Raw genomic sequence first — 12,273 nt, 5'->3', positions numbered from 1 at the left:
CCAGTGCTCACGAGTGCTACATATCGGGGCTTAAAATGAAGTGTTATCCACGAAGCAACAAACACTGTAGGGATAAAACTTGCAACATCACACCTGCTTCGTGCACAACTATGAGCTGACTAGTGGTGAATACGTGGACCAGTGGTAGAGATGGGAAAGGTTGCAGCCGCTCCTCATTTCAGCTGGAAGCCCTGTGATGAGACAAAAGGAGGAGGTAGGAAACCAAACACTGTGTGTGTGTGTGTGTGTGTGTGTGTCTGTGTGTGTGTGTGTGTGTGTGTGTGTGTGTGTGTGTGTGTGTGTGTGTGTGTGTGTGTGTGATATACGTGTCTTGCCTGGGGCTCACTGCTTCACTTCCCTGTGTGAAATCCTTTCCGGTTGTGGTTTGGTCTGCAGCTGGTCTGTTTGATCGATCCTTGTCTGTTCTGCACTGGAAACTGTGTCCTCTCTCTCTGGCTTTGGAAGTTTGTCTTGGATCTTTCTGCATCTGTGCTGTTGAAGTGGTCTGGGTGGGTCTTTTCCGTCTTTTGACTGTCGTTTCTGGGTTCGTCGGCAGGGTGTGTTTGTTCTTTGTCGACTTGCGTCCCCCAGTCCTGTATGGAATCAGTTGTGTGTTTTGCTGAGTCTAGACTCCTTGTGGTGCTTCCGTTCACAGGTGATCAGAGGTGCGGATTACTCTCGACTTTGACTCCACAAAATCAAAACGCGCACGTAACGTGACACCACTGACTCATGACATCACTTGGACTTAAAGGATAGTTTCACCCTTTTCCAAGTCTGACTTACAACAACACCAAGGGGCTCAAACTCTGCTGTAACTATTCCTCCTGTTCAAAGTGGACATTAAGGGATCCATTTTAAAGGATGTTGGGACACAATGTCGTCCTTTTATGCAAAAATAAATTCAGATTTAAAGTTAATATACTTCAGAGTCAAATTCAGTAGCAGTATTATTTTGATTATAAAATTCCCTCCATTTGTTGTGATCGCTCTACTGAAGCTGAGCACTGAAATGAGTTGGAGAAAAAAAGCGAACGCTGGACTAAAAGAATTAAACTTGTGAGCTTCAGATGAGCTTTTGAATACATTTCAGCAAAATCAGTTACATCGAACATGCATTAATACAGGAAATCTTAAAGGCCAGTATAAAGAGAAAGGATGATTACAGGAGACAAAACCTGTTTCAATGTTCATCTGAGCACCGGATCATAGTGTAAAAACAACCTTGAAAAAACTGAAACTGTCCTTTAAGCCTTTTGACTTGGAATGACTTATTAGGCTCCTGAATCCAAAGATTAAAGCGGCTCTCATCAATATGTTATTAAGTCAAATAACTACTTGAGAGGGGTCACGTAGTAGTAAACACACAATTATCACTTGACTTGCCTCTACAAAATATTTCAGCATTTCTCAGCTCACTGTTTTGGTTTTACGGTTTTATTTTCTGATGCCATCAACCTCATTTCCAGCTGCAGCAGGCAGCTGCTTTTAGTGAAAAGCTTTTATAATCTCACTGAAAGCTTTACAAAGATGTGTTAATGCAGGGAGTCAACTTAATTTTTCTGACAATGGATACACTCTTGAGTCAATCAGTGGCCAATCATGTTGCAAAAGCAGGAAGAAGAGGTATGTTTGTTCGTGCAGAACAGCAGAGTCTGACGTGGTAAACAAAACAATGTATGCAAACACATGCAAACAGAGCAGTAGCCTCCGCACCACTGAGCACATTAAGGTCACGTCCTTTATTGTTAATGTAAATTTCCAGGTTTTACGCAACCTGAAGAGGACTTCTTAAGATTACTTGGAAAGAAACAAAAGTTATATTTGCATTTCAAATCCAGTATTTCAATTCATGTTTATTTTAAAACTGACATTCAGGTTGATGAAGATTGGACTGAGTTTGGACTCAAAACACATTACTTGGGACTCGACTGCACTCCACAGACTTAAGACTTGTGTTTTAAAAACAATGACTGTTCCACCTCTGCAGACTATTAAGATGTGGCTTTGCGTGTGCTACAAGTTTTTGCCTCCTTTTCAATCATTCATCTTTGTGCTTTTCATTGTTCTCTTTGCCTGTTGTCATACTTCGAAACAGCCTTTTAGTTTTCGCTGAACAAGTTCACACAAACTGCCTTTTACTAACTCTTTCTTTCTCCTTCTCATCTCTGTGGCAGAAATCTCGGCGAGATGTCGGCAACTTTGACAAGGAGTTCACAAAGATGGCGGTGGAGCTGACGCCGACAGACAAGCTCTTCATCATGAACCTGGACCAGAACGAGTTTCAAGGCTTCTCTTACACCAACCCTGAATATATCATACAAGTCTGAGGAGTTCCCGTTGGTTCGTCGCAGACAGGACAAGACTTAACCCGCACAGTAACATTTCATGAAAGACTCATCCAGCATCTCATTGCATGACCGGGACTCTCATTTACACACATACAAATCCTTAAACTCCACACACGCCAGCATCGAAACGGCACAGTTCATGCTCCATGATCACATCTACGAACACACGAGCAGCAGAGTAAAACCTGCAGATGGCTTCGTTTACAGTGGGACTGAGTTTGACCAGTGACCGCATGGTTACAGCTTCCAGAAAAACTCCAGGCTTGGTTAGTATCCATAAACCGGGCGGCGACCAGGAGTCCCAGTGAATGTGTAGCTGTGTGTTTGTGCTCTACCGATCTACAACAGTGTGTTTGTTTACTTGATTTATTTCTCTTCAGCCTGTAAAAGTTGCGTCATGAACATTCCATGATCAATATGTCATGCACGTGCACACACACACACACACACACACACACACACACACACACACACACACACACACACACACACACAGACACACACGTATGTGTGTCTGTGCAAGCTGCGGTTTGGATGGAAGGGAAGATTTTGAATTGTAAAAGTCCTGATTTATAACCTCATGTCTAAGTTAGTCCTCAACTTAGTCTTAAGCACGTCTTGTCTTCCAAACTGATGCAAAAAAAAAAAAAAAAAAAAAAAAAAAAAAAGAGAACCCCCGCCCCAAATGCCTCTTTGGCACTGATATTTAAAAATGTCTCTTTCTCTTGCTTAATCTCTCTTTCTCCTTTCTCTATGGCACTGTGTACGCAGTGTGGGTTAGTGCTGTGTAAGCCTGTACAGTCTGTGTGGTGCAGCTCCTCTATGCATGCCATATCTGTTGGTACAGTAGTTTGTTAAGATTTGCTTTTGAGATCACGGAGGACGAAAACCCTCCCGAGAGGTGTCGTGAGTTTATGGATGCAAGTCAGTTTTGAAGTATCCACGCTCAAATCCAGTTTTCGTTTCCACTCTGAATGCCGCCCACGCCGTCGCCGCTGACAACTGGGTGGCTGAAGAGTTAGGTTTACGAAGCACGGGGCAAAGACTGTTTGGCTGTACTCGACGAGAAGATATCCAAATTCTGTGAAATGAACATATAAAGTAAATGTAATACTTCTGTATGACTTGTGTTTCAATGTATGTGTAAATAGGAATGGGATCTAGAGCTAGAAGTGTTTTTCATGTTATCGTACACTTCTCTACTATACTTCACTGCCCCATACCTTTTCTGTCTGCGCTTTACCCCTGCCAGAACTTTTAGTTGCCAATTTTGTTTTCCAACTTTTCTCTCCTCCTATCTTCTCTTCTCCTTCCCTTAAATCTTCATATGATCTCCGTTCTTTTTCCTTCTCCCCTTCCCCAGATAACATCCACATCAGCACACTTTAAAGAAATTAGATAATAAGACAAGAGGGGGGGGGGAGAATTAAGTGTTTACTATGCAAAAGGCAGAGGGAGAGGGTGAGGAGAAGAGGGCAACTTTTATTAAGCAACCTGAGGATATTGTGTGAAAGGACAGTATACATGTGTTGCATGCGCTGTATTTACCTGCGCGTGAGAGACACCTACAGAATGATACCTACATTAAAATGAAGTATCATACAAGTATTTCTGTAACTCTGGTTCTTGTGTTCTCCCCGTGTGTTTCCGTCTTCGTTTGGAAACACTAAAACATAAAATATCATCTTCTGATCACGCAGCATTTGTACTGTGTTGTATTGATGAGGCTCTGGAGAATTATCACCTCAATCTTCAGCTCGTCATGGTTTAATGGTGAGTTTCAGCTTTGCTCTTTTGGTTCATGCTCACTGCTCTAACAATGTCCTTTCGGGCCACAGCTGTTTTGAGTAAAATAAAATGATAAAATCCCAACGTTCACTCCCTGCTCAGCATCAAGTGGCTGATAAATGTATTTCACTTATTCAAATAAAACTAAAATACAATGAGCAACAACTACAAATTTAATGATTGTCCCTTTAGGACTAGTCTTTAACCTGGACATGAAACTTTTCAAATCCGAGCTCGTGAACTGACAATGTCAGTTTGGCCATTGTTTGTGATGGTCCAAAGCCTGAGGATGTCCAACTGTGTCCCAGATTATATTGGCTAAAGCAATAACGGGATCCATGTAAGAAGGATCTGTCTGAAAGTAAATCACGGCTTATGTTGGCGTGTGGTACGGAGATACACTTCTTAAATGTTCGGTAATTCTTTTAAGATTTGGCTCAGCTTACAGCTACTATGAGGCACCTTATAGGTTGATTGCTTTTACCTCTGCACAGCTTTGCAAAGCTTTAAATAGAATGTTTTTTTAAACTGATTTACAAATACAATACAAGAGAAACTTTACAATATGATGTAGTCAGACAAGTCTTGATCGTCCATTACTCTTGCAAAATAATTAAATGTCAAATATAAGTATAAACGCAACTCAGAGGGATGTCATACTCATCAGCTGATATTTGTAGCTATAATATTGAAAACACACAAGAACTAAAATTCACCGCCTCGCTGTTGTATGCTTTCATAAACCTTTTAAGTTGCAGTTTACATCCATGTTTGTCCAGACTCAAGGCGTTCCCGATGTGAGGTCACAGTGACGTTTGACCTTTGACCACCAGAATTGAATCAATTTATGAGTGAACATTTGTGCCAAATTTGAAGGAATTTCCTCAGGGGCTCCTGAGATATCATGTTCACGAGAAAGAAGCAAAGTGAGGTTACTGTGACCTTAACCTTTGACCTTTGACTCCCAAAATCTAATCAGTTCATTCCTGGGACCAAGACAATGTTTGTGACAAATCTGAAGAAAGTCCCTCAAAACAATACTGCGATATCAGTTTCACAAACGTGGGACGTATGTATCAACGGAAGCAAGTTCAGTGCAAATGTTTTCTTGGTCCCAGGGATGAACTGAATAGATTTTGGAGGTCAAAGGTCAAGATTACTGTGATCTCATGTCTGGTCTATCCCTAAACCCTATTATTGTGAATGCAATATAGTAAGAAGGCCTTGATGGAATTTTTTTCAAATTTAGCACAAATGTTCACTTGGACTCAAGGTTTAACTGATAAGATTTTGGTGGTCAAAGATAGCTGTGAACTCATGTCCACTCCATAATTGTAAACACAATATCTCAGGAAACTCTTTAGGGAATTCTTTCTAATATGGCAAACAATTTCCACTTGGACTCAAAGAGGCACTAATTCAAATTTTCTGATATTGACGTAAACTGTAACTTGACTGGTTGGTTGGAGCCAGATAACCACGAGGCAGTAATTCTAGTTCTAGTCTTTTTTTTAAGTTAAGCAAAAACTTTACAAGGTAGGAAGTAGATATTGCCCACATGCTGCTCAGGTTTTGGATCCAGTTGGTTATAAGCAGATGAAAAACCAGTGAATTTAAGAAACAAAGTGAACAAAATCCCAAACAAAATATAAATTCCTTCTTTGTTTCCTTCCTGTGTATGTAGATGAATGTATAATTTCAACATCACTCAGTAAAATAATGTGCTCTACTTTTCTGTTTTTTGCTGACTACTATGTGTCAACGTTATATTACTACTGTGCTGCTCTCCGTGGTGCTGAACTGAGGACACCACGCACTGGTTTCTGTGACCAAAGGCCCTTTATGCTCAGTGACACACACACACACATACACACATACACACACACACACACACACACACACACACACACACACTGGCAGGCGGGGTTATCCTGCAGATGCAGAGTTGAGCTATTACATTAGAGTGTGTCCAGAGAAGTGCTGCTGATGGTGTTGTCTCCAAGCTACATTACTGAGAGTTTAGGCTTTCCTCCTACTTCCCTGTTTGATTCCTAAATTGTACCACCGAGAAAACTGCACCATCCCGCAGTCCTCTTCTGCGCCTTTGACATGGAAAAATCTAAACTTTGTCAACCAAGTTTTATTTGGGATAAATGACCCGTCCGAAAACCTGTTCTCCAACAAAACGAGTTCAGCGCGGTCTGCAGAAGATGTGCTCAAAATCGGATCTTCCTTCAGCCGACTGGATCCGCACAAAGAGAGGACACCGGGGAGAAGTTTTGGACTGTTTCTAAACCCTGCTAGTGTCCTTCCACCGGAGGACTCCTGTCTGCAGGAGGAGGAGGAGGAGGAGGAGGAGGATGAGGCTGTGTAACCGGGGTGTGTTGATGCTTCTGACCACGGCGGGGGCTTTCTGCGCCTTCAGCCTCATGACCATCGCCGTGGGCACGGACTACTGGCTGTACTCCCGTGGGATGTGCCGCTCCAAGAGCCAGAACGACAACGAGACGGTCCGCAAGAACGAAGAGGTCCTGACCCACTCCGGTCTGTGGAGGACCTGTTGCACTGAGGGTGAGAAACACATCGCAAATAAGTTAGCATTCTTTCTCTACTTCTATTGCACAAACCATATGAAGTGCACATAAAAACTCTGCACAGTAAACTGATACAATTCAGTTTCAGGGGATGATGAAACATTGAGAAATAAATTAAAAATAAAAGAAAAATAAAAAATCGCTGCAGGTTTGGCCATTGAAATGCCATTCAAGTAAGCCTCTTAAATATTTGATCTAAACCAGACCTTAACGAACCTCTAATGGCCATCACTTGCAGAGAGAACAGTCAGTTAAACATACATTTGAGGTTTGTTTTTGTCTGTTAATGCCAGAGGAAAAACGGTTCTGTTAAGCACAGAAAGGCTTCAGGCCAAAAGTGCTTTACTTTTCCTAGAGTTTGTCTTAGATGCCTTTATGATTAGATTTTGACTGTTGGCAGTATTCATGAAGATGCAGCTCAAAGAGAAATACAGAAGAGATTAAGTCTGGGATATGTGATGGAAATGACATGTTGAATTATTCATTGTTTTTTACAAGCACAATTTTTCTCCCTGTCCTCTGTTTGTTCTGATAGTTTTTTTTTTCCAAGGCTAGAATATGTTCAGCTATCTTATTTCTTCATTATATACTACACATTCATCCTTCTGTTCCTCTCGGCATCTCCCTCTGCCGCTGCCCTACTATCTCCCATTTCCAGAATGGTTTAATGGAGAGGCAACAAAGCATGCAGAGGTCACCATTGCTTAAACAATGTCTGTGTGTGTGTCAGTCTGCATCACAAAAAAAAGCCCCAAACAGCCTCGAAGATCTGAACCTGGTGGCTGACTGGGCATTGTGTGCAATACATTATTATAGGATGAGGGTTGTGTGCACCTTTTTCATATCTTTATACGAGGTTTTTATAATTCACCATAAAAATGTTTCGTATCAGTGCAAACTGATTAAACAAATGAGACATAAAAAATGAAAATAAATGAGGACTGGCTGAAAGTCACCGGTTTATACGGCTACGTGCATATTTAAACTATTTAAAATCTGCACTAAAAAGTCAAGGCACTGCTTAGTGATGAGTATTTTCATGTCAAGCCACAACTAGATCAAACAGTCAATATAAAAAACTGAAAGCACTGAGCTGGCGGAAAAATATGATCCAAGTGTTCAGATACAGATCTAATTTTGAGATTAAAGAGAACTCAGTTTCACATGTGGTTACTTTTCTTTTCGTATGCTGACATGATGATTTCTACATGATGATTTCTACATGCTGTTCCGTTCTCTCTGACCTGTTCTCCGTGGCCGAGTTGTGGATACTGAATGAGTTTGGTTTTGGTAACCATGGCGACTGAGTCACACCGTCAATACTGGTCAATCAGTGTGGCACATAGAGGGACATCAATCAATGTGGGTGTGCAAATGTTGAATGTGGCTGCTGGGCCAAAGGTTACTGAGAGCAGCAAGCATGAGTTCAGCTGATCTTTGAATTTTAACAGGATGAAATGCACGCAAAAATACATGAGCACTCACACGTCATCATAGTGATTGTCTGACCTTGTCGTATAGTGTTAAGATATAGTGCACAATAGGATGTTTGTTAATCAAGATAAAAAAAAACAGTGGGAAACATCAGATAACAGCCAGCACAGATGTCAAGTTAAACAAAGTGAGAATATTTAAGATAAATAGGTAAATTACTACAGACAGTTATTGGCTGAAAAGGCTTGGATCAGCAGCTCCTCTGGATTGCAGTACATTTAGAGATGGTAATTATTCTCAGGCTGCAGCATTATTCAGTTTCCCCTGTCTTTCATTGTTTATGAAGAAATTATGGTGTTAAACTCAACAAAAATATAGATTGTTCTGAAACTCAACTGTCTCAAAAATAATATTTGGGACCCTCAATCCAAATTATACAGGCTTCTAGTGCAGAGCTGCTAGTGTAGCATAAAGGGATGGTGATCATTACTGATGGTAAAAGTCCAGTTGTAAACCAGCACATAACTCTACAGAATCTTTCCTGACCGGCTCTGGTTACCACAGAACATGGGGCATGGTTGCTTCCATGTTTTGTGGTCTTGTTATAAGGCCAGTAAATAACTGAATGCATTATTGACAGCTTTTTGAGGCCCCGCTGCTCTTTGGAACTTGAAAAGAGTTCATGCTGCTTTGTGAAGCAAAAACATATTGAAGCCTTTCACATGTTGTGCTTCAGCTAAATGATGCAGCAAGCACCTGCATAGAATCACTTTGGACTGGTTTGAGATTTGATTTGAATCCTTGTTACAACTCTTATTCAATATTTGCTTTTTAAAGGTGTCATACTGAATATTTTCACCACTTCAATTTGAAAATACTTCAATTTAAACAAAATAATTCTTCAAGCATGTGCAATATACCTGTGATGAAAGGTGAGAAGTGGCATTGGTTCATGTTAAATGGTCAGAAGGCAAATAAATTGGGAACCATTAATTTAAAATCAAGCATAAACAAATCTGAGAATAAGCCAGTGCTTCTCTTATAATTTATGATACTTTTTGTTTCATCTCTGTAAAAGATGTCACAGTTCAAACAGATATTATAGTCTGTCCTCTGACTTCTGCATAAAATCCACAGAATATTGTTTGCTAGTTTGGGTTTAGGACTGAAATGTATCAAATGCAGGCAAAAATAAATACAAAACAGCCCCACAGAAAGACGGCATCACATTTAACATTACAGCGATGCATGAAAGTTTGTTGCTATGTTTTCACATGATTTTGACTTGAAACATAATCACATGTCCTAAATGTAGATAAAGAGAACCCAATTAACCAAATGAGACAAAACAAACAAAAAACATGTCTTTACTTAGTCATTTATCTATTGAGGAAAATGATCCAATATTACATACTGTATCTGTTGGTGGCAAAAACATATGAACCTTTTGGATTGGCTGTTCATTTGAAAGTGAAATTAAAATCAGGTGTCACTGGGCAACCTTTTTTATTTTAAGCCCAGGGATCTATCAAAATCGGATCTTCACAACACATTTTATAGCAGTTTATCATGATATGAACAGAGGAGATTGTTGTAGACCTCAGAAAGAGAGTTGTTGATGCTCGGCAGACTGGAAAAGGTTACAAAACCATGTCTGAGTTTGGACTCCAGCAATCCACAGTTGAAATTAAAGAGCACTGTAATCCTCCCCAGGAGTGGTCGACCAACAACGATCACTTCTACAACAAGGCCTGCAATACTCCCTGTGGTCACAAAAGAACCAAGGGTAACTTCCATCCATCCATTATCTATACCCACTTTATCCTGAACAGGGTCACAGGGGGGCTGGAGCTTAGGGCGAAGGCAGGGTCCGACTTGGACAGGTTGCCAGTCTATCACAGGGCCACACAGAAACAAAGACCATCCACACCTAAGGGCAATTTGTAGAACCACCAATGAGACACATGTCTTTGGATGGTGGGAGGAAGCGGGAGTACCCACGCAGGCACAGGGAGAACATGCACACTCCACACAGAAAGGCCCGGAATCGAACCCGGAACCTTTTTGCTGAGAGGCGACAATGCTAACCATTGCACCACTGTGCCGCCAAGGGTAACTTCTAAGCAACTAAAGACCTTTTTGACATTGGTTCATGTTAATGTTCATAAATCCTCCATTAGGAGAACTTTGAACAACAAAGGTTACAAGGAGGAAGCCACTGCTCTCCAAGAAGAACACTGCTGACCATCTGCAGTTTGCTAAAGGTCAGATGGACAAGCCAGAGGGCTGTTGGAAAAATAATTTTTGGACAGATGAAAACAAAAATATAACTTTTTTTTGCTTCAATGACAATTGTTATGTTTGGATAAAGGAAACCACTGCAGCATAAGGATCATATTACATCTGATGGTAGTATCGTGGTTTGGGCATGTTTTTCTCCATCTTAGAGACTTGTCATCATTGATGGAACAGTGAAATCTGAATTATACTTTAAGGACAACTGTCGGTGAACTGAATGTCGAGAGAAACTTACAAGCACCCCTATATGTGAACCACTGTGTGTATGAATGTATGCAAATGTACTGGCTCAAAGATACTGTGAGTTTTATAAGTGATCCTGTATGTACAATATGTCATGTTGTAAAATTATACAGAGCAGAGTGTTGCAGAGTCAAATGACTGATTAAATGTCAACGTTTTCCCTTTCTCCGCAGGGACATTTCGGGGTGTTTGCAAAGACATCGATCACTTTGCTGAAGATGGAGACTACGAGCAGGATGCCGCAGAGTATTTACTACGTGGGTAACACATGAGAACACGTAACCACGGGACATAACAACAGTGATGGAAGTGTCAGCTAGTTAAACGTAACGATTCTCCTCGCCTCTCCTCAGGAGCAGTACGAGCCTCCTCCCTCTTCCCCATCCTCAGTGTGGGGTTACTGTTTCTCGGCGGCTTGTGTGTGGCTGCCAGCGAGTTCTACAAGTCACGCTACAATGTCATTCTCTGTGCGGGTATACTCTTCGTCTCTGCAGGTCAGACACACACACACACACACACACACACACACACACACACACACACACACACACACACACACAGACAGACCTCAACAGCACATATAATTACAGTATATGCATCATTAAACAAAAACATCAGTGTCATTGTTTTTTTTAAAGTCTGGGATTCAAACCATTAGTGGGGCATGTTTCAGTTTTTGTGTTGATGGAATAGTCTGCCAAAGCACCTGAGACCAAAATGATGATATAACTAAATGCAAACTTCAAACTTTACACTTTTTTATTTTAATTGTAGTAGTCCCTGAGATTTAAATGTTTTGTTGTGTTTGTTTGTTTGTCTTTGTTTTTCTTGTCGTTGAGATTTCAGATTTTTTTTCAAATTTCTTTCTCTTGTGTGCATTAGTGTCTAATTATTTTACTCTTTGTACCGTATTGCTTGTCAGTCATCTGTAAAAGTTGCCGTACAAACAGATATCTGATTGACTGTCTGAACTCTTCTCCAGGTCTCAGTAACATTATTGGCATCATTGTGTACATATCAGCCAACTCAGGTGACCCGAGCCAGAGTGACAACAAGAAGAGCTACTCCTACGGCTGGTCCTTTTATTTTGGAGCCCTGTCCTTCGTGCTGGCTGAGATGGTGGGCGTCCTGGCGGTGCATGTGTTTATAGAAAAGCACAGACAGCTGCGCACTAAAGGACGGCCTTCACTCATTAAGCCGCCCATTTCCCGCAGCTCATCTTACTACCGCAACCGCTACTACCAGAACCGCAGCCGCCGATACAGTTACAGGAGCAACCACAGTTTGGGGGACTCCACCCCACACTCCTTTCGAGCGACTTTGTTGCGTGACCGAGAGCCATCCATCTCAGCTGAATCCAAAGTCAACGCCATGGCAGGTTTGCCACCAGCAGTGACAGTGGGCTCAGATTTCATGCTTTACACGTTTACCTCGCCTCTCAAAGACGGTGATATCGACATGGCCGTGGATAATTTAACAACTGCAGCTGCTCACAACAACACAGAGATGCTGCCTGGAAACTGTGCCTCCAACAGAAGGACAACACCTGTTTGAGGAGAGAGATG

At 41.3% G+C, this 12,273-nt stretch overlaps 2 protein-coding genes across 2 annotated transcripts in view; both read left to right on the top strand.

Moving 5' to 3' along the window:
- Window positions 1-3,959, top strand: part of LOC138208596 (protein kinase C beta type) — a 35,660-nt gene extending 31,701 nt beyond the window's left edge. The window contains exon 17 of the mRNA XM_069166592.1: window positions 2,178-3,959. Within this exon, the coding sequence (XP_069022693.1) occupies window positions 2,178-2,330 (153 nt within the window). The 3' untranslated portion in view covers window positions 2,331-3,959. The remainder of the gene's footprint in view (window positions 1-2,177) is intronic.
- A 2,540-nt stretch (window positions 3,960-6,499) lies between these two features.
- Window positions 6,500-12,273, top strand: cacng3a (calcium channel, voltage-dependent, gamma subunit 3a). Its single transcript, XM_069167605.1, has 4 exons — window positions 6,500-6,710; window positions 10,882-10,965; window positions 11,062-11,202; window positions 11,691-12,273. The coding sequence occupies exons 1-4, from the start codon at window positions 6,500-6,502 to the stop codon at window positions 12,260-12,262; spliced, it is 1,008 nt and encodes a 335-aa protein (XP_069023706.1). The 3' UTR covers window positions 12,263-12,273.

This window comes from Embiotoca jacksoni, unplaced genomic scaffold (assembly GCF_022577435.1).
Source record: "Embiotoca jacksoni isolate LCO1_2020_lvr unplaced genomic scaffold, fEmbJac1.0.p SCAF_4, whole genome shotgun sequence".
Taxonomy (NCBI): Eukaryota; Metazoa; Chordata; class Actinopteri; family Embiotocidae; genus Embiotoca; species Embiotoca jacksoni.
The sequence above is the reverse complement of the archived record's forward strand: the minus strand, read 5'-3'. Positions and strand labels throughout refer to the sequence as shown.